Here is a 21,713-nt window from a genome sequence, read left to right as displayed (position 1 = left end):
GACACATCCCCAAAGGCAAGGGAATTAAAAGCAAAAATGAACTATTGTGACATCATGAAGATAAAAAGCTTCTGTACAGCAAAGGAAACGATCAACAAAACTAAAAGGCAACCAACAGAATGGGAAAAGATGTTTGCAAATGACATATCGGACAAAGGGCTAGTATCCAAAATCTATAAAGAGCTCACCAAACTCCACACCCGAAAAACAAATAATCCAGTGAAGAAATGGGCAGAAAACATGAATAGACACTTCTCTAAGGAAGACATCCGGATGGCCAACAGACACATGAAACGATGCTCAACGTCACTCCTCATCAGGGAAATACAAATCAAAACCACACTCAGATACCACCTCACGCCAGTCAGAGTGGCTGAAATGAACAAATCAGGAGACTATAGATGCTGGAGAGGATGTGGAGAAATGGGAACCCTCTTGCACTGTGAGTGGGAATGCAAACTGGTGCAGCCACTCTGGAAAAGTGTGGAGGTTCCTCAAAAAATTAAAAATAGACCTACCCTATGACCCAGCAACAGCACTGCTAGGAATTTACCCAAGGCATACAGGAGGGCTGATGCATAGGGGCACTTGTACCCCAATGTTTATAGCAGCAATTTCAACAATAGCCAAATTATGGAAAGAGCCTAAATGTCCATCAACTGATGAATGGATAAAGAAATTGTGGTTTATATACACAATGGAATACTACTACGTGGCAATGAGAAAGAATGAAATATGGCCTTTTGTAGCAACGTGGATGGAGAGTGTTATGCCAAGTGAAATAAGTCATACAGAGAAAGATACTGTATGTTTTCACTCTTATGTGGATCCTGAGAAACTTAACAGAAACCCATGGGGGAGGGGAAGGAAAAAAAAAAAAAAGAGGTTAGAGTGGGAGAGAGCCAAAGCATAAGAGACTCTTAAAAACTGAGACCAAACTGAGGGTTGATAGGGGGTGGGAGGGAGGGCAGGGTGGGTGATGGGTATTGAGGAGGGCATCTTTTGGGATGAACACTGGGTGTTGTATGGAAACCAATTTGACAATAAATTTCACATTAAAAAAATAAAACTGATATGAAAATTAAAAAATAAAGTGTCTTAATGTTCCTTATCCATTTAGCCCATCCCCCCACCCACTACACCTCCAGGAAACCTCAGTTTGTTCTCCGTATTTAAGAGTCTCTTTTGTTTTGTCCCCCTCCTTGTTTTTATATTATTTTTGCTTCCCTTCCCTTCTGTTTATCTGTTTTGTATCTTAAATTCCTCATATGAGTGAAGTCATGTAATATTTGTCTTTCTCTAATTTCACTTAGCATGATACCCTCTAGTTCCATCCATGTAGTTGTAAATGGCAAGATTTCATTCTTTTTGATTGCTGAGTAATGCTCCATTGTCTGTGTGTGTGTGTGTGTGTGTGTGTGTACACACACACACACACACACACCACATCTTCTTTATCCATTCATCCATCGATGGACATTTGGGCTCTTTCCATAATTTGGCTATTATTGATAGTGCTGCTATAAACATTGGGGTGCATGTGTCCCTTTGGAACAGCATACCTGTATCCCTTGGATAAATACCTAGTAGTGCAATTTCTGGGTTGTAGGGTAGTTCTATTTTTAATTTTTTGAGGAACCTCCATACTGTTTTCCAGATTAGCTGCACCAGTTTGCATTCCCACCACCAGTGCAAAAGAGATCCTCTCTTCCTCATCCTCACCAACATCTGTTGTTGCCTGAGTTGTTAATGTTAGCCATTCTGATGGGTGTGAGGGGGTATGTCATCGTGGTTTTGATTTGTATTTCCCTGATGATGAGGGATGTTGAGCATCTTCTCATGTGTCGGTTGGCCATCTGGATGTCTTCTTTGGAGAAGTGTCTATTCATGTCTTTGGCCCATTTCTTCACTGGATTATTTGCTTTTTGGGTATTAAGTCTGATAAGTTCTTTATAGATTTTGGGTATTAACTCTTTCTCTGATAGGTTGTTTTCAAATATCTTCTCCCATTCTGTCGGTTGCCTTTTAGTTTTGCTGATTGTTTCCTTCACTGTGCAGAAGCTTTTTATTTTGATGAGGTTCCAGTAGTTCATTTTTGCTTTTGTTTCCCTTGCCTCTGGAGATGTGTTGAGTGAGAAGTTGCTGCGGCCAAGGTCAAAGAGGCTTTTGCCTGCTTTATCCTCAAGGATTTTGATGGCTCCCTATCTTACATTTAGGTCTTTCATCCATTTTGAGTTTATTTTTATGTATGGTGTAAGAAAGTGGTCCAGGTTCATTTTTCCCAGCACCACTTACTGAAGAGACTGTCTTTATTCCATTGGATATTCTTTCCTGCTTTGTCAAAGATTAGTTGGCCATATGTTTGTGGGTGCATTTCTAGGTTCTCTATTCTGTTCCATTGATCTGAGTGTCTGTTTTTATGCCAAGCTCTGCTAATTTTCAAAGCTCCTGGAGTTAAGTCCTGCTGATTTTAAGAGCCAAACATTATGGGGGCTTGTCTTCCCATCACAGATCCCCAAGCTGGTGAATGTCTAATGTGGGGCTTGATCCCCTTGCTCCTCAGGAAGGACCTCTATGTTTTTGATATTTCACTTGCCAATGGGTCACTGCACCGGGGTTTTAATTCCCAACCACATCTCTGGCCTTCATACTCTTCTTGATGTGGCTTTTTCTTTACATCTTTAGCTGTGGAAGAGCTGGTCTCTTAGTCTTCAGGTCATTTTCAGAGTTAGTTGCACACTAAGTAGTTTCAGCCTTCATGTGTGCATGGGAGGAAGTGAGTGCAGGATTGTCCTACTTCAATGTCTTTTCAAACCCTCTAAATGTTTTTAACTCAGGCAACATCACATGTTGGCGAGGATGCAGAGAAAGAGGATCTCTTTTGCATTGCTGGTGGGAATGCAAGCTGGTGCAACCACTCTGGAAAATAGTATGGAGGTTCCTCAAAAGACTAAAAATAGAAGTACCCTATGACCCAGCAATTGCACTCCTAGGTATTTATCCAAGGGATACAGGTGTGCTGTTCCGAAGGGACACATGCACCCCAATGTTTATAGCAGCACTATCAACAATAGCCAAAGTATGGGGAAAGCCCAAATGCCCATAAATGGATGAATGGATAAAGAAGAAGTGGTATATATATACAATGGAGTATTACTTGGCATTCAAAAAGAATGAAATCTTGCCATTTGCAACTACGTGGATGGAACTGGAGGGTATTATGTTAAGTGAAATTAGTCAGAGAAAGACAAAAATCATATGACCTCACTCATATGAGGACTTTAAGAGACAAAACAGATGAACATAAGGGAAGGGAAACAAAAATAATATTAAAACAGGGAGGGGGACAAAGCATAAGAGACTCATAAATATGGAAAATAAACTGAGGGTTATGGGAGGGGTTGTGGGGGGGGTGGGCTAAATGGGTAAGGGGCATTAAGGAATCTACTCCTGAAATCATTGTTGCACTATCTGCTAACTAATTTGGATGTAAATTTAAAAAAATAAAAAATAAAACAAGTTAAAATAAAAAAAATAAAATCTGTTTTTATAAGAATTGTGTTTTAATCCCCATTACTTTTTAAAAAAGCAAATTGGTGTTATGTAACTAGGATTATACATTTAAATTATTAAGATTTAGAAAACTTGTTACTTCTGAAATTTAGCTTTTTATTTAGTTTAAGGAGATAATTGATCTCCATGTACTTTTTTTCAGAGCCTTCCAGGTCATATAATAAGGTAAAATCATATGTTACACACATATTTTAAAATTTTTGATAAAATACATATAAACATAAAATTTATCATCTTAACCAGTTTTAAGTATACAGTTCAGTAGTGTTAAGTATATTCACATCATTGTGTGACCAGACTTAAGAATTTTTTTTGTCTTGCAAAACTGAAACTATTTACCTGTTAAACACTTCTTGATTTCCCCACTCCCCAACCTGTGGCAACCACTATTTTACTTTCTGCTTCTATGAATCGGACTACTCCAGATACCTCATATAAGTGAAATCCCATAGCATTTGTCTTTTTGTCACTGGCATATTTCACTTAGCATGATGTCTTCAAGATTCATCCATGCTATGGCATATGTCAGTATTACGTTTAAGGCTGAACATTCCATTATATGTATATACCACATTTTGTTCATTTATTCATACTTTGTTGGACACTTCACTTATTTCCATCTTTTGGCTATTGTGAATAACACTGCTATGAACATGGGTGTATAAACATTAGAGTTCCTACTTTATATTCTTTTGGGTATACTTCAGAAGTAGAATTGCTGGATGGCGATTTTGTTTTTAATTTTGAGGAACTATATGTTTTCCGTAGCAGGTGCACCATTTTATCTTACAATCAAGAATTTTCAAGGGTTCCAGTTTTCTATATCCTTGCTGACACTTGTTTTCTTTTATCTTTTTTTAGTTTAGCCATTCTAATGTGGTGAAATAGTATCTCATTGTGGTTTTGATTTGCATTTCCTTAATTATTAATGATGTTAATAAGTATCTTTTCGTGTGATTTGTGTATTACATTTGGAGAACTGTGTATTCAAGTTCTTTGCCAATTTTTTAATAGGATTATTTAGTTTTTTGTTGTTGGAGTTCTTACCATATCTATGATTTTCAAATATTTTCTTCCATTCCATGGGTTATTTTTTCACTCTGACTATGGTATCTTTTGAGGCACAAAGTTTTAAATAGTGATGTCACTCAGTTTACCTTTACTTTTGTTGTCTGTACTTTTGGTGTCATATCCAAGAAATCACTGCCAAATACAGCGTAATGAAGCTTTTCCAAAACCATTTAGATAGGAGTATGCAAACACAGTTTATTTTAGTAAAAGGCAAAATGTCATAGTTGTGCATTATTGTGGATATTATTTGAGATCTGTGAATTTTGAAGAATAGTCAAAAAGCTTAACTGACTTGACTGACTGAGCCACCCAGGTGCCCCTTAATGTCTCATTAAAATTTTTTAGTTTTAGCATAGACTATATCTATTTAGCATATACTATGTCTACTCGCATAGAACTTAGAAATAATACTGAACTTTTCTACCAGTCTCTCACATCGCTGTAGAGACAGTGGTGAAACGAACAAAAGGATATGGTAGATCAGGAAATGTGATTTGTATTTTCGGTTAATGGCTATTTACTAGAAAATCTGGAGAAAATGTTGCAGTCTTGACAAAACCATATATTTCTCAATATAATTTTTTCTTTAAAAACACTAGCTAACTTTTGATTATTATGGTAAAGATCAGAATAGTAAAATTAAAATCTGCTGGTAACTCTACATCTCTTTTTAGTATGGCTCATATACTATGTATTACTAAACCTTTTCCAGAGGAGTAGCAAACTGAAAAATCTAATTTGAGTTTTACTTCCTTTCTTCATCATACCATCTGGTAGAGGTGCATATGAATAGGAAGTAGGGAGAAAAATCTGAAGTGTAAAAGCCTTCAATCTAATTAACTTCTAAGATTGAAATAAATAATTTACCTCATGTACAACATTTGAAAAAAATGTTGATTATTATAGACATTTACTCTTCTAAAATACATGCTATTTGCCTAATGAATGGGTGTCAAGAACTGTGAAGGGCTTGAGATTTTTACCCTACTTGTAACAAATTACCAAGTAACAGTGGCATGCTGGTAGAAGACATGAGGCTCAAGACTCAGAAATAAAAGACAGTTTATTACTCATAGTAATAACAGCTATAGTGTCAAGTTTTGGTGGGCAGGGGGAGGGCATTGATTCCTAAGCCTATTCCCATGAGGTGATGTCAAGAAGGTCAGATGACCCCTGCACACTAGGTGGGCTGTGTAAAAGCTAGGAACTCTGAGTTTAGGGAACTTTAATTCTTTCACATGGTCAGGGAGACTGCCTGGCTTGGTCGGTGGAGCATGTGACTCTTGGTCTTCTTTGAGCCCCAAATTGAGAGGTACAGATTACTTAAAAATAGAATCTTTAAAAACAAAACAAAACTTTTTTTTAAAAAAAGCTTATTTATTTATTTTTGAGAGAGCAGGTGAGGAACAGAGAGAGAGGGAGAGAGAAAGAATCCCAAGCAGGTTCTGCACGGTCAGAACAGAGGCCCATGCAGGGCTCAAACCCATGAATTGTGAGATCATGACCTGTGCCGAAATCAAGAGTTGGAGGCCCAACCCACTAAGTCACCCAGATGCCCCCAAAACAGAACTTTTCAAATGGGCAGTAAGCATGTCTGGTCTATGCTCTAGAGGGAGATGGTATCTGGCTCCAAGGGGCATTCTTTGCCTCATAGCCATAATTCAAGAGACCCATAGAAAACTGCCTCCCAGCAATGGGTCTGGGCTGAAAGTTTTGCTTAGTAAATATCTTATTCATAATGCAAATTAATAATGTAAACAAGTTCACAAGAGTAAATGTTTAAAATACTTGGGAGAACCAAGTTTAAATATTTTACTTTTTATACCCAATAATATATAATTTAAGAAACTTCGAAAATTTTAAATTATTGAAAATAAGGACTTTTACTTAGGATCACTGCTGGTAAGTTACATGTTTTTGAAACTAATAAAATGTAACTTGAGAATACTCTCAATTTAAAACACTTAACTAATTCATATTGTCTTTTCTCTTTTTAATCTGTGTAGGGAGATTTTACTCTGTATCAGGCCATGAAAGATTTTAGATGTGAGAAATGTGTTGTTTTATTTAAGTAAAAAAGTTTCTTATTGTTTATACCAAACCAAAGTGAACCATTCTGAGAGAACCACCATCTCCAAGTTCCTGAAAGTAAACAAATAAAAACAATTAAAATCATGTTTATGGTAGAGATTAAACAATAATTGACTTAATATTTATATTTTAATATTTTTAATATAAATATTAGAAAACATTGAAGCAAAATAAAATAGTTAAATGCACTGTATATATGTAAATAAGAGAACAATGTATTCAGCTTACTGTTAAAATTTTGATACAGTGTTCATAAAAGGCAGTAAAGATTAATAATATACAAAGCATAAAAAGGTAAAGAAGGAAAAATGTTAGTTGAAATTTGGAAGCATGTAAAGGCTCCTGCAATAAAAAGTTGCAAATTATGAGTCCTCATTTTTTTTATTCTACCTTTTTGATTTTATAAAACTATCTGTTCCCCAAGTCTATTTCTTAATTTTGGTGTTTCTAAGCCCTTCATAAAATTTTATGAAGCTGCAAAGAGATACAAGAACTTCATCCATTTCCCATTTTTTACTTTCTTTCTCACCTTCCCACCTACCCCATTAAGTAGAGATAAACAAAAAATTTTATCATAGGATTCTGAAATTGGAGAATGTTTAAACATGACACCAAAGGTGAATGACATTATTTGAAAAACAGTACAGTGGGGACATTTTTGAAATTTGGAGATAACCTACTTAAAGTTGAAATGGTAAAGGGGAAAAGTAAAGAGAGTATGGATGGTGGTTAGTACTTAAGCTACCATGTCATAATTGCAGACATTACTCTTTAAGAATTTAAAATTATTCCTTACTTATATCTTTAAAGTTCTTTTTAGTGAGAAGCCTTTCAGAAATTTGTCCTATCTAGAAGAAAACAGGTGTGGGGTTGACACGTAAGGGAAGCATGTATGTATGTATGTGCCTATGAATCCTGATAATACAAAATTAAAAAAAAAATACCAACCTGGAAAAACAGGTAACAAGAAGAATGACAAATTTAACATTCCTGGAGGCTTATGTGTGTGCTGGCAAGTTCAGGAGACTTAGGTAGCTTTCAATTTAAAAACAAAAAAAAATTGAAAGTACCAGCGTTTTAAAAAGCATAAGTTCCAATTCTTGGCTTATAAGCTACTATCCCAAAGTCTGTTTTCTCCACCACTAGAATGGTCATCAAGAAACTTGGATTTAGCTTTTGGTCTTGTTGACTAACTGGCAGAAATCATAGGTAAATTATTTCTCTAATATCCGGTTATAACTGTTACCAAAGGCCAGATTTTGTATACTCGATGTATCATCTGGTTCAACCATATTCTTTTTATTTATTTATTTATTTATTTATTTATTTATTTATTTATTAATATATGAAATTTACTGTCAAATTGGTTTCCATACAACTTTTTTTTTTTTTAATATATGAAATAATATTCTTGATATATATATATGTAGTGTCTTATGTTAAGAATTACATTCTCAAAAAAAAAAAAAAAAGAATTCTCAAAAGTAGGAACCTTAGAATTAACTTCTTAAGAATCTCCCAGGACTTAAAAAAAAAAAAAAAAAAAAAAAAACTTCATAAAATTCATCCTATTTGTAAAAGACTTACTTCAGGGCATTTCAGGATTTCCATGATAATGTGTTCCATGCTAAATAACATTGACTTGCCCTTATTCAACTTGGAGGACTATTTTGATGATTAATGAAATAATGTATTTTGTATACAGTTACTTATTATTTGAAATAAAGTCAATTCATTAAATAGAATTTGGAACACAGAAAAGTATAAACATTTACCCATAGTCCCACTAGTCATATAAAACTGTGGTTTAACATGTATTTGCTTCCAGTCTCTTTTTTTCCACGTTATATTTGTTTTTTTTTTTTAAACACAGCTGAAATCATATATACAATTCTATGTATTTTGGAGGGTTTTGCCTCAGTTTGAACACTTTTCATTGCTTCCAGCCTTTGTTTTTAACGGCTTAATTTTATTCCATTAAATACTGTAGCGTTACTCAACTATTCCTTTTTTTTTTTTTTTTTGGTTAAAATCTATGTTGTTCCCAGTTTCCTCTTTTTTTAAGTAAGTAACTCAGTGATAGAAAATTTTTAAAAGATATTACTAGGCATGAGTTTTATTTCTGTGTTTAGGATTATTTCTTTGGTATGGAGTTGCAGAGATAGAATTATTGGACCAAAGCTTATGAAATTTTAGGCCTCTGGATAAACACTAGAATTGGTAGTTTAGCTTTCTTTATTTCCTAGTTTGGGAGGAGGTGATTTTGTTTGGTAATAGAAAGTTGTGGTTCTGATGGAGGCTAATCTTCATTTTATTAAGTGCTGAAACTGTGCTCACCCTTGATTGAATGGCTACATGTTAATTCTTGTAATAATTTACAGCAACAAAAGGGTTTTCACAGACCCTCATTTGATTTCAACATACGGTTAGGTGCATTTTCTAAACCACACCCTATTACTGTTACCTAATGTTGGGTGATACCAGGTCACTTTCTTTTAAATGTACATAGACTTTGATAATCAAATTCTGTAGACAAGTTATGCTTTGCTTTGTTACAAACTGGATTTTGACTTCTTCCTCAATTAATACAGATATCTGTATCTCTATATCTATATCTATATAATACTAAGTGAACATCTCATTATTTTACATTAGGTTTCCCCTAATGGTCTCATGTTTCTTGTTTGTTTCAACAATAGTTAAATCCCAGAAGTGTCCTATTTTAGAGAGAGAAGAAAGTTTCCTAATTGGCGGTCCTTTCATTTTACAGATGAGGAGACCAAGGCTCACATGGGTTAAGTGTTTTATCCATAATTACTCATTTAGTGGCAGACCTGGGATTAGAATTTCGTTTTTTTTTTAAATTTTTTTTTTTTAAATGTTTTTTATTTATTTTTGGGACAGACAGAGACAGAGCATGAACGGGGGAGGGGCAGAGAGAGAGGGAGACACAGAATCGGAAACATGCTCCAGGCTCCGAGCCATCAGCCCAGAGCCTGACGCGGGGCTCGAACTCACGGACCGCGAGATCGTGACCTGGCTGAAATCGGACGCTTAACCGACTGCGCCACCCAGGCGCCCCTAGAATTTCGTTTTTATTTCTCTGAGGTGCTTTTTCCACTACATCTTTTTTTTATGTAGTAACAAGGAAGATGTGTTCCACAGGCTACTTTATGATGAACTCTTTTTTTTTTTTTTCAACATTTTTTTTTTTTTTAAATTTATTTTTGGGACAGAGAGAGACAGAGCATGAACGGGGGAGGGGCAGAGAGAGAGGGAGACACAGAATCAGAAACAGGCTCCAGGCTCCGAGCCATCAGCCCAGAGCCTGATGCGGGGCTCGAACTCACGGACCGCGAGATCGTGACCTGGCTGAAGTCGGACGCTTAACCGACTGCGCCACCCAGGCGCCCCAATGATGAACTCTTAAGATTGCCTTACTCTGTCATTTAAGGCTTTTTTCTACAGGCATGCCAATAGCCCACCTCTGTGTGACAGGAGATGCTTTCTTGAGCAAGTGGTCCAGTTACTCCGGTTTCACTATAGACTCTGCTTTTTGCATATTTGGTATCATACACGGATTTACTTTTAATCAGCATTCCAGAGTTTTGTTGCTTGATATTCTTTCTAGAAAATGAAATCTTAAGTTGACTACAATCTAGCAGTTGCCAAAGGCTGGCTTGAGGTTTCTGGTACGTGTGTGAGAGAGGTTAATAGATAAGCTAACTATCTCATTGTCTAGCCTTCTCTGTGTTAAGTCAGTCATCAGAAAGGAAGGTGCTAGGAACATGTCCTCTCACCTTTCCACAGAATAGCCTTCACTGAGTTGTGATTCAGTATAATTCCAGCTTTCATAGAAGATTTCTAATGAAAACTTCTTTGTGAATAGGATTTCTTTTTCAGAACTCTACTTGAGGAATGTTTAGTTTCTAACACAAGCTTGCTTTCTTTGTTTGTTTACAAGAAAGAGAGGGCAGGGGAGGGGCAGAGAGGGAGACAGAGAATCCCAAGCAGGCTCAGGGGTCTCCAGGAATTCTTGAGTATGAATCCAGTGCTAGAAAAACATTTCAATTTAGTTGCATTTACTGTTTGCATACTTTAAACAATTAAGTCAGTAAAGACAATAATAATGAATGGTGTTTTGGAATTACAAAATGCTTTCACATTACCTAATTTGACATAGCAGTCCTATGATGTTGTTAAATATAACTGTTCCAACTTTACAGTTTAAGAAATAGGTATAAATAGGCTGTAGCAGTGAGGAAGTAGTGGAACAAAAGTGGAACTGAGATAGTTTGCCTATAAATCCTACATTATTTCTATTATACCATGATGCCTCCCCAAGTAAAGTAAACCTATTTCCCCTTTTTACCTTAGCCTCCCCAAACTGAGAGCCAGACTCCTTTTTAGTTTGTATGTAACAGCCCAGATATTCAGCAACATCTCTTACTTTGCAAATTTTAATTGATATTTGCTTTGTCTGATTTCATTTTTGATATTGTATATAAAATAATTTTGTGAACTCAGCTCCAAATCTTTCAGAAAGTAGAGCGGTCAGAAATACTAAGATAAATTGGTTCCTATCTATGAAGAATGACTACTTTTTATGGCTGTGCTGACCCTTTTGTTTTCTACCTAATGGTTTATCTAACTCTCCTCTTTGGGTAATAGGTTTATATATTTAAAAATATTTTTCAAAAAATTATCCTTTGGATGACAGAAATAAGTATGAGACGAGTTTAGCACCTTTCCCATCTTAACAAATATATGAAGATGTTGTTATCCATCAAGTAGATTAATAAGCTTTATAAGGGGCCCCTGGGTGGCTCAGTCGGTTGAGTGTCCGACTTCAGCTCAGGTCATGATCTCGCGGTCCGTGAGTTCGCGTCGGGCTCTGTGCTGACAGCTTGGAGCCTGAAGCCTGTTTCGGATTCTGTGTCTCCTTCTCTCTCTGACCTTCCCCCATTCATGCTCTGTCTCTCTCTGTCCCCAAAATAAATAAATTAAAAAAAAAAAAAAGCTTTATGATAGAAGTGACAACCAAAAATTGCTTTTATCACACTTGTACAAATTAACTAAAACTTCAGTTATATAAGGTGCTCCTTGTTAACATGGATAATTGTCAGTATGTAAATATATTTCCATATACATGTAAATATATGTGTATATATGTATGTATATGTTTTATATGTAAAAAATATATTACATATAAATTTGTAAGTATATGAATATATGTAGGTATATAGGTTTATATTACATATAAATGTATATGTAAATATAATATATGTGTGTATATATATATCCCTAATATTTACATATTGACAACATAGACACACAAATATACTTTCTTCTATTCATACTGCTCTTTCTGGTTGGAATCCACCTTGTTGGATGATAGAAGAACACAAAAAGAGCAATATAAACAGCAGATTGGTATATCTGTTGTAATTCCACATTAAAAAAATGAGTTTCTGGCATTTCCAAGTCTAAGATTTTTTCCAGACAGTATGTCAGTGAGTAGTACAGGTAAAATAATATAGCTATATGACTGTACAATTTATTACCTATTTATGACTGAAGTCAGTGGGAAACAAGAGGTATGCTCCATACCTAGAAATGTATTCCAACATGCAAGCCCAAGTTATCCTCTTCCAAATTGATTAAATTTTAATGGAGAAATCAAATTCTTTTCCTCAGCATTTGCCAGTACAAATCCTTCCCAAAATCTTCCCAAGAGCCAGCTAGACTTCTAGTAGTTTTATTTATTTCTTTTTAATTGTGAGGTGAAATATACATAACATAAAATTTGCCATTTTAATCACTCATGACTTTCCTAATTTGTTTTTTCTTTGCTGTGATTGACTCTTAACTGTAGCTCAGTTAAGATCTGTTTAAATGTGTATTTCAAAATAGTTCTGGAGAAAGTGGGTAAAAATCTTCTTAGAGTGTACCACATCTATTAGAGAACATCTCCCAAATTTCAGGACATCTGAGATTAGTAGGGTAACTCTGAAGACTGTCTATGAATTTTAAAAGTGAGAAGGAGTTAAGCATTTGTGGAATTGCCTTCCTATTGCAGGGAAAAACTGTCAGAGTGTTGTTTTTTTATTTGTTTTCAGAAAGACTAACATAAATTGTTCTTCAGATGGTAGTTACATCAAGTTAAGACATGGAACGTAATTCCCTTTTCATATTTTTCACAAAAGAGAAGGTAAACAGGGATCTGAAGAACAAACTTTTTCTTGAGAGGGCCATAAGCAGGCAGTAATGTATACTATTTGAGAAAAATGTAGCTACTCTAGTAACAAATGTTTTGACAGCCAGCTAATTCAAAGCATCAGAGAACTTTACACCTGGAGTTCTCTATATATCACCCAGCAGATTCTACCCAAAGAATTTTCTTAGAATTGAAGTGCACAGCACAGCTCTCCAAAACAAAGAATTATCTGGCCCCAAATGTCAGTACCTCTGAGTTCAAGAAACTCTGTTCTAGAAGAGGATTGTTTGGGATTGAATTCCAGCAGTATACTTTATAAACTGTGGGGAAGTTACTTAATATCTGTGTCTGTTTCCTTGTCTATAAAATGGCACTAATAGTAATTTTTAACTCATAGACTTGTTGTGAGAATTAACTGAATTAAAATATTTAAAGCATTGAGACCAGTGCCAGTAATATAATAAGCAGTTGAGAAATACTAGCATTATTTTATTTATTTTATTTTATTTATTTTTTGCTTTCTTTTTTTGTTGTTGTTTTATTGTTAAAAACTTAGTTCTTGTTGAATATATCCAATTGGTTAAACTTAAATAGGTGATAGAGAAATATGCTGAAAAAAATTACTAAAAGAAAATTATACAAAGAAACACATAAAATCCTAATTTAAAATGCAGTATATGAAAATTTTGAATGAGAAATACCTTTGTAAGCAATAATGATAGGCTCTTATAATCTGAATTTTATCTGTGTCTTCCTAAACAAGTTTCTAAACAAGAAACTAGAAGGTTGAACATGACGTGTATATGATTGGTGCTAATCTGAACTTAAATTGTATTAATATCTGAATTTAAAGACTTGTGGCCTAATAATTAAGTTATGATAACCATTCTGTACTTCAGTACACAAACTGATAGTCCTCTCATTCTGTATAACAACCCTTCCAGAAAAGTCCTTGGGAAATCAGTTTCTTGATTGGATGTTCTGTGCACTTATGTATTCAAGTGGATGTGTATAAAGTTTTGACGGGATGCAGTTTTTTTTTCTTTAACAAGTGTTCTTAAAAATAATCTATTTAAAAATATACAAAATTTAGGGGTGCCTGGGTGGCGCAGTCGGTTAAGCGTCCGACTTCAGCCAGGTCACGATCTCGCGGTCCGTGAGTTCGAGCCCCGCGTCAGGCTCTGGGCTGATGGCTCGGAGCCTGGAGCCTGTTTCCGATTCTGTGTCTGCCTCTCTCTCTGCCCCTCCCCCGTTCATGCTCTGTCTCTCTCTGTCCCAAAAGTAAATAAAAAACGTTGAAAAAAAAATTAAAAAAAAAATATACAAAATTTATAGTTAAGTTTCTTTAAGCTTTAGCAAATTAAGAGCAGATTATATGAATGTGTATTCAACCGTAACATGGAATATTTTTCTCTAAGCAAATCAAGAACTAAAATTATTTTCATTATAAATATATCTATAAAGAAGTAGATTGAAACAATGGTTTAATAATTACTATCATTAGTATAGTTCCATATAATTAACAAAGTCCTACCACATACATAGTCACAATACTCCTTCATAAAAATCCCGTGGGGTATGTGGAATTATCTGTTCTATAGGTGAAGAAGTTGAGGCATCCATAGATGAAATGATTTTCCAAAGTATAATGCTAGTAATTGTAGAACGATTATTCAGACTCAAGTCTCATAATCAGTTACTATGGCAATCTGCTGAGAACTTTTTAATAAAATTATGAGACTTTCTCTGATTTAGACCTAACCTTTTTGAAATTGGTATAATAAACCATTGATATTTCCTCAAAATGAATTTAGATATTTTAATGGCAGAATATGGAGAGAGACCCAACATGCATTACTTATGAAAATTATACATAAATATAATAAAAATGAATTTGATAACCTTGTCATTATTATAAACCTTTCTTTTATTTTTAACTTTTAATTTTGGATAGTTTCAAACATAAACCAGAGTAGAGAGAATAATATATGTAAACTGCTATTTTACTCATCACCCACCTGCATCAATTATCAACTCATGGTGAGTTCAGTTCATGTATATACCTCCTACTTTCTTCCCACTGGATTATTTTGAAGCAAATTCCATGTATATAATTTCATTGTACATGTTCCATTATGCATAATTTTATTTTTCAAAAATAACTATTTTAATAATAATTACAGCCCTGAAATACTACAAAACTGAATAGTTCTCTAGAAAAATATTTTCCCATTAATATTGGTAATAAAAGATACCAGTGGGCATCTTTTTCTGAGTTCAAAATAATTACATATAGTATGATTTTCTCTTGGAATTTAATTTTCTAATGATAAACAGTAAGAGAAAGCATTTTACCTGTTCTATGTAGTCTTCTCTCCTTTCTCCTTTAAAAATAAAATATTGCAACATTAATTATTTGACATCTAATAAAGAGCCTTACTGAAAATTGTTAACAGAACTTTTTAATATATCCTTAGTAGCAAGAGAAATATTTTAATTAGGACTATTTTAAATCCTAATTTAAACAAATTGAAATACTGAAAACTCAAGAGACAGCAATAGCCAAACCTCAAAATAGTATGAAACTACCAGTGATTCTCATACATACCTTTGGGGCTAAGAGCTGCACTGAAATCAAATGAGTAGACTATATCTACATTGTTCCTTCTGTTCTTAAAATGATACCTTAAAACTTGCTTGGCAAGTAAGTTTCATCTAAGTGCCAATTCTAGTTGATTAGTGGTGGTTACCTAGAAAACTCAGTTGAGTTTTATAAGCCCCCTCTTTTTTTCCCCTCAAGGGAAAAGAATACTGTATTTGCTTATGGGTTATTTGCTCTCATAGCAGTGATATACCTGCTAGGTCCTGGCTTAGTATATCTAAATGATGCTTTTAAAAGAGACATCCTTACTTAAATTTATATGCCACTAGACTGAAAGAAAACACATGTCATAGTGCTACAGTCTAATTTCCCATTATTTATGGTATTAGATAGACATTAATTTATATATTCTCATCCTTGAAACAAGTAATTGTGTATAATTGGTGGGTGTTTATAGGTACCAGTTATGTTTCTGTACTAGCCCTTAGTGCATGTATACCACTCATTTGGCACTATGCTTATGTTAACATATTATTATTTATTTCCTTTATTTATTTAGACTGGCTTCCCAAGTATATTATGTTTTTAAAAGCTTATCAGCAGCATCTTATTTCTCCTTGTAGTCCTGGCAACAAGAAATGCCTTGATAATGATTATATTTCCTTTTTTTAAAAAAAATTTATTCATTTTTGAGAGAGAGAGAGAGAGAGAGAGAGCGAGCGAGCATGAGTGTGGGAGGGAGAGAGAGAGAATCCCAAGCAGGCCAGTGCTGTCAGCATAGAGCCTGACTCGGGGCTTACCTGAGCCAAAATCAAGAGTCAGATGCTTAACCCACTGAGCCACCAAGGCTCCCCGATGATTATATTTCTATAAAAATACATGTTACTTGTCTGTCACTAACTCAAAATTACTTGCTATTTTGGGATATTTTTGTACAGAATGGGATGTTTTGCTTAGCTATATAGTTCAAAAATTGCAAAACACTTTAGATCTTTCTGACTTAAACACATCCAGTGTTTGTGTAATTTCATCACAAATTTATGATATGAGCTTTCTCCCTAAATTTAATGGCGAGTTACTCTTTGAACAGTGGTACTCAAAGTATGGGATGAAGACTAATAGCTGATCATCAAACTATTTTTTGCTGGTCTGTTAACTGTTTATTATTTGTGCTTGGAAAAAAGAAGCAATTGTAAACATTTATGGCAGTTTGACAGGATAATTCTATGTATGTTTAATAAAATCTGAATTTTTATTTTTAAAATTTTGATATTACACTTAAAAAGTTGATATAATTGACATATAACACTATGTTAGTTTTAGGTATATAACATGATTTGATTTATTGTGAAATGATCACCACAGTATGCTTAGTTAACATCTATAGCCATTAGAATTTTTTCTTGTGATGAAAAATTTTAATATTTATTCTCTAATCACCCTTCAGAAATATAATACAGCATTATTATTAGTTTTTAAAATTTTATTTTAGAGAGCGTGCATGAGCAGGGGAGAGGGGCAAATGGAGAGAGAGAGAATCCCAAGCAGGCTCCACACCTAGCACAGAGCCTGACGCCATGATCCTGGGATCATGACCCAAAATAAGCTGAAACCAAGAGTGGGATGCTCAGTCAACGGGATGCTGAGGTGCCCCTGATACAGTATTATTGATTATAGTCATTATGCTGTACATTATATACCCATGACTTATTTTATATATGAAAGTTTCTACCTTTTGATAACCTTTACTCATTTTTCCCACCACCCCCATCTCTGGTAAACACCAAACTCTTTTCTGTATATCGGAGTTGGGTTGTTTTTTGTATTTGTTTTTTAAGATTCCACGCATGAGTGAGATCATATGATATCTGTCTTTCTCTGTCTGACTTATTTCACTTAGTATAATGCCCTCAAGGTCCATCCATGTTGTCAGAAAAAACAGGCTTTCCTTGACTTTTATGGATGAAAAGTATCCCATTGTGTATTTATATCATATTCAATCACTGATGGACACTGAAAGGTTGTTTCCATGACTTGGCTATTGTGAATAATGCTAATGAACATGAGAATGTAGATACTGTTGTAAGTTAGTATTTTTGTTTGCTTTGGACAAATACAAAGAAGTTGAATTGCTTGATCAAATGGTAGTTCTATTTTATTTTATTTTATTTTTTTGAAGAATCTCCATATTGTTTTCTATAGTGTACATTCCTACCAACAGTGTACAAGGGTTCCCCTTTCTCCACATCCTTGCCAACTCTTGTTATTTCTTTTTGCTAATAACCATTCTCACAGGGGTGAGGAGATACCTCACTGAGGTTTTGATTTGTATTTCTTTGATGATTACTGATGTTGAGCACCTTTTCATGTACCTATTGGATATCCGTATGTCATCTTTAGAAAAATGTCTATTTAGATCCTTTGCCCCCCACCCCCGGTTTTTGTTTTTTTTGAGAGAGAGAAAGAGAGCATGCACATGAGCACTCTGGAGGGGCAGTGAAAGAGGGGGAGGGAATCTCAAGCAGTCTCCACACTCAGTGTGAAGCATGATGCAAGGCTTGATCTCATGACCCTGGGATCACCACCTCAGATCCTGTGCCCATTTTTTAATTGGATTGTTTGTTTGCTGTTGAGTTGTCAGGTCTTTATATATTTTGGATATTAACCCCTTATCAGATATATGATTTGCAAATATTTTCTCCTATTTAGTAGGTTGTCTTTCATTTTGTTGATGGTCCTTTGCTGTGCAAAACTTTTCAGTTGGATGTTAGTCCCACTTGTTCATTTTTGCTTTTGTTGCCTTTCCTTTTAGTGTCAGATCCAAAAAATTGTCTCCAAGATTAAAATCAAGGCTCTTACTGCCTATATTTTCTTAAGGAGTTTTCCTATTTTGGGTTTCATATTCAAGTCTTTAATCCATTTTAGGCTATTTTGTGCATGTAGGGTAGTGGTATGGTTTCATTCTTTTGTATGTAGCTCTAACAGTTTTTCCAGTACCATTTATTGAAAAGATTATCTTTTCCCTTTTGTACATTCTTATCTCTTGTATTGTAAATTAATTAGCCCTATATGCTTGGGTTTAATTCTGGGCTCTCAGTTCTTTTCCATTGATCTATGTGTCTTATTTTTTTATGCCAGTATCATACTGTATGATTACTGTGGCTTTGTAATATAGTTTGAAATCAGGACGTGTGATTTCAAGTCCCACTTGATTCTTCTTTCTCAAAATTGCTTTGGCTATTGGGATCTTATGTACTTCCATACAAATTTTAGGATTGTTTGTTCTTTTTTTGTGGAAAGATCCATTAGAATTTTGAAAGGAATTGCATTAAATCAGTAGATTCCTTTGGGTAGTATGGACATTTTAACAATATTCTTCCAATCTGATCATGGTTTCTCTTTCAATTTATTTGTGACGTCTTCAATCTTTCATCAATTTCTTATGGTTTTCACTGGGCATGTTTCTCACTTCCTTGGTTAAATTTATTCCTAGGTATTTCATACTTTTTGATGTAGTTGTAAACCAGATTGTTTTATGTCTTTTTATGACAGTTCAATATTATTACATAGAAACACAACAGATTTTTGTATGTTGATTTTTTTAACCTGCAACTTTACTGAATTTGTTTATTCTAGCAGCTTTTTGATGGAATCTGGGTTTTCTATAACCATTCATCTGCAAATAAAGTTTTAGTTCTTCCTTTCCAATTTGGATAGCTGTTAATTATTTTTTCTTGCCTTAAGTGCTCTGGCTATGACTTTCAATACTGCATTGAATAAAATGATAAGAATGGGCATTCTTGTCTTGTTCTTGATCTCAGAGGAAAAGTTTTCAGCTTTCACCATTGAGTAAAATGTTAGCTGTGGGCTTGTCATATATGGCCTTCATTATATCGAGATATGTTCCCTCTATAACCACTTTTTGAGATTTTTTAAAATCATAAATGGATGTTGAAATCCATCAGATGATTTTTCTGTATATATTGAGAAAATCATAGGATTTTTATCCTTCATTTTGTTAATGTGGTGTATGACATTGATAGATTTACAAATGTCGAACCAGTCCTTGCATCCCTGGAATAAACTGCACTTGATCATGGTGTATGATCCTTTTAGTGTTATTGTTGAACTTGCTAATATTTTGTTGAGGTTTTCTGCATCTGTTCATCAGAGATACTAGCCTATTGTTTTCTTTTGTATGGTGTCATTGCTACTTTTGGTATTAGGGTAATTCTGGCCTTGTAAAATGAGTTTGAAAATCTCTGCTTTACTTTTTTTGGGAAGAGTTTCAGAGGATTGTTACTCTTACTTAAATGGGTAGAATTCGTCAGTGAAACCATCCGGTCCTGGAATTTTCTTTTGGGGGAGATTTTTGATTAGAGATTTAATTTACTTTTCTGTATCTTCATGATTCACGTTGATAGGCTGTATGCTCCTAGAGTTTTATCCATTTCTTCAGATTTTCCAATTTGTTGAATTCTAATTGTTCATGGTAGTCTCCTATCCTTTGTAAAAATTTCTGGGAAGCCAGTTTCATTTCTGCTTTCTTTTTTTTTTTTTTTTTTTTTTTAGTCACATTTCATTTATTTCTGCTCTTTTTGTTGCTATTTCTTTCTGCTAACTTTGGGTTTAGTTCTTCTTTTCTAGTTTCTTGAAGTATAAAGTTAGGTTGTTTATTTGACCCCTTGTTTCTTAGTGAAGGCATTTGTCATTATTAACTTCCCTCTTACAGCTGCTTTTGATGCATCCCATGAGTTTTGATATGTTGTATTTCCATTTTAAAATTTGTCAAGGAATTTGCTTTTTCTTTTGGTTTCTTCTTTGATGCATGGACTGTTTGGTACAATGTTGTTCAATCTTCACATATTTATAAATTTTCCACTCTCCTTCTTGTAACTGATTTTTAGTTTCATACCACTGTGGTGAGAAAAGATGCTTGATATGATTGAGTTCTCTTAAATTTGTGAAGACTTGTGTGGTGTAACATATGATTCTTCCTAGAGAATGTTCCATGTGAGATTAAGAAGACTATGTATTCTGTTGCTTGGATAGAGGGTTCTGTGTGTGTTAAGTCCACCTAGTCTAACATGTCATTTAAGTAAAATGGTTTTTAATATTTTCTTTTTGTAATGTTTATTTACTTTGAGAAAGAGAGAGCATGAGTGTGTGAATCAAGGAGGGGCAGAGAGAGAGGGAGAAACAGAGACTCCCAAAAAAGTTCCACACTGTCAGCGCAGAGTCCAACACAGGGCTCAATTCCATGAACCATGAGATCATGACTTGAGCTGAAATCAAGAGTTAGATGCTTAACCAACTGAGCCACCCAGGTACCCCTTGAATAGATTTTCTGTTTTGATGATCTAATTGATGAAAGTGGGGAATTTAAGTCCCCTACTGTTTTTTAATTGATGTCTGTTTCTCCCTTGACATTGATCAATGTTTGCTTTATGTATTTAGGTGCTCCTTCATTGGGTGAATAAATATTTACAAATGTTATATCCTCTTGTTTGGTTGGTCCTTTTATCATTATTTTATGACCTTGTTTGTCTCTTATTATAGTCTGTCTTAAAGTGTATTTTGTCTGCTATAAGTATACCTACCCCAGCTTTCTTTTGCTTTTCATTTGCATGGAGTATATTTTTTCCACTCTTTACTTTCAGTTTGCCTGTCCTTACATCTGAAGTGAGTCTCTCGTAGGCAGCATATAGATGCATCTTCTATTATCATTCATTCAGCCAGTCTGTGTCTTTTTTTTTTTTTAAGTTTATTTATTTATTTTCAGAGAGAGCATGAGTGGGAGAGGGAAAAGAGAGAGGGAGAATCTCAAGTAGGCTCCTCACTGTCAGTGCAGAGCCCAGCCCAGGGCTCAAACCCACAAAACTGTGATATCGTGACCTAAGCCAAAATCAAGAGTTGGATGCTCAGCTGACTGAGCCATCCAGCTACCCCACTCTCTGGCTTTTTATAGGAGAATTTAGCTCATTTTCATTTAAAGCAATTTATTGGTGAGTAGGTAGTTATTGGCATTTTGTTAATTGTTTTCTGGCTGTTCTTAAAATTTCTTTATTCCTTTCTATTTTTCTTTCTTTTTTCTTTTGTGATTTGATAATTTTCTGTAGTAATAGGCTTATAGATCTCCTATCTTTTGTGTATCTATAG

At 34.5% G+C, this 21,713-nt stretch overlaps 1 protein-coding gene across 3 annotated transcripts in view; it reads right to left on the bottom strand.

The window, feature by feature from the left end:
- Positions 1-5,689: 5,689 nt before the first annotated feature.
- WDPCP (WD repeat containing planar cell polarity effector) overlaps positions 5,690-21,713 on the bottom strand; it is a 388,941-nt gene continuing 372,917 nt past the window's right edge. For all 3 annotated transcript variants that reach the window (XM_058683943.1, XM_058683942.1, XM_058683944.1), the window contains 2 exons: positions 15,308-15,336; positions 5,690-6,786 (listed from right to left, as the gene is read on the bottom strand). In XM_058683943.1, the coding sequence (XP_058539926.1) occupies positions 6,668-6,786; positions 15,308-15,336 (148 nt within the window). In that variant the 3' untranslated portion in view covers positions 5,690-6,667. The remainder of the gene's footprint in view (positions 6,787-15,307; positions 15,337-21,713) is intronic.

This window comes from Neofelis nebulosa, chromosome 9 (genome assembly GCF_028018385.1).
Source record: "Neofelis nebulosa isolate mNeoNeb1 chromosome 9, mNeoNeb1.pri, whole genome shotgun sequence".
NCBI lineage: Eukaryota > Metazoa > Chordata > Mammalia > Carnivora > Felidae > Neofelis > Neofelis nebulosa.
Note: the sequence above shows the minus strand (reverse complement) of the source record. Positions and strands in the feature narration are given on the sequence as shown.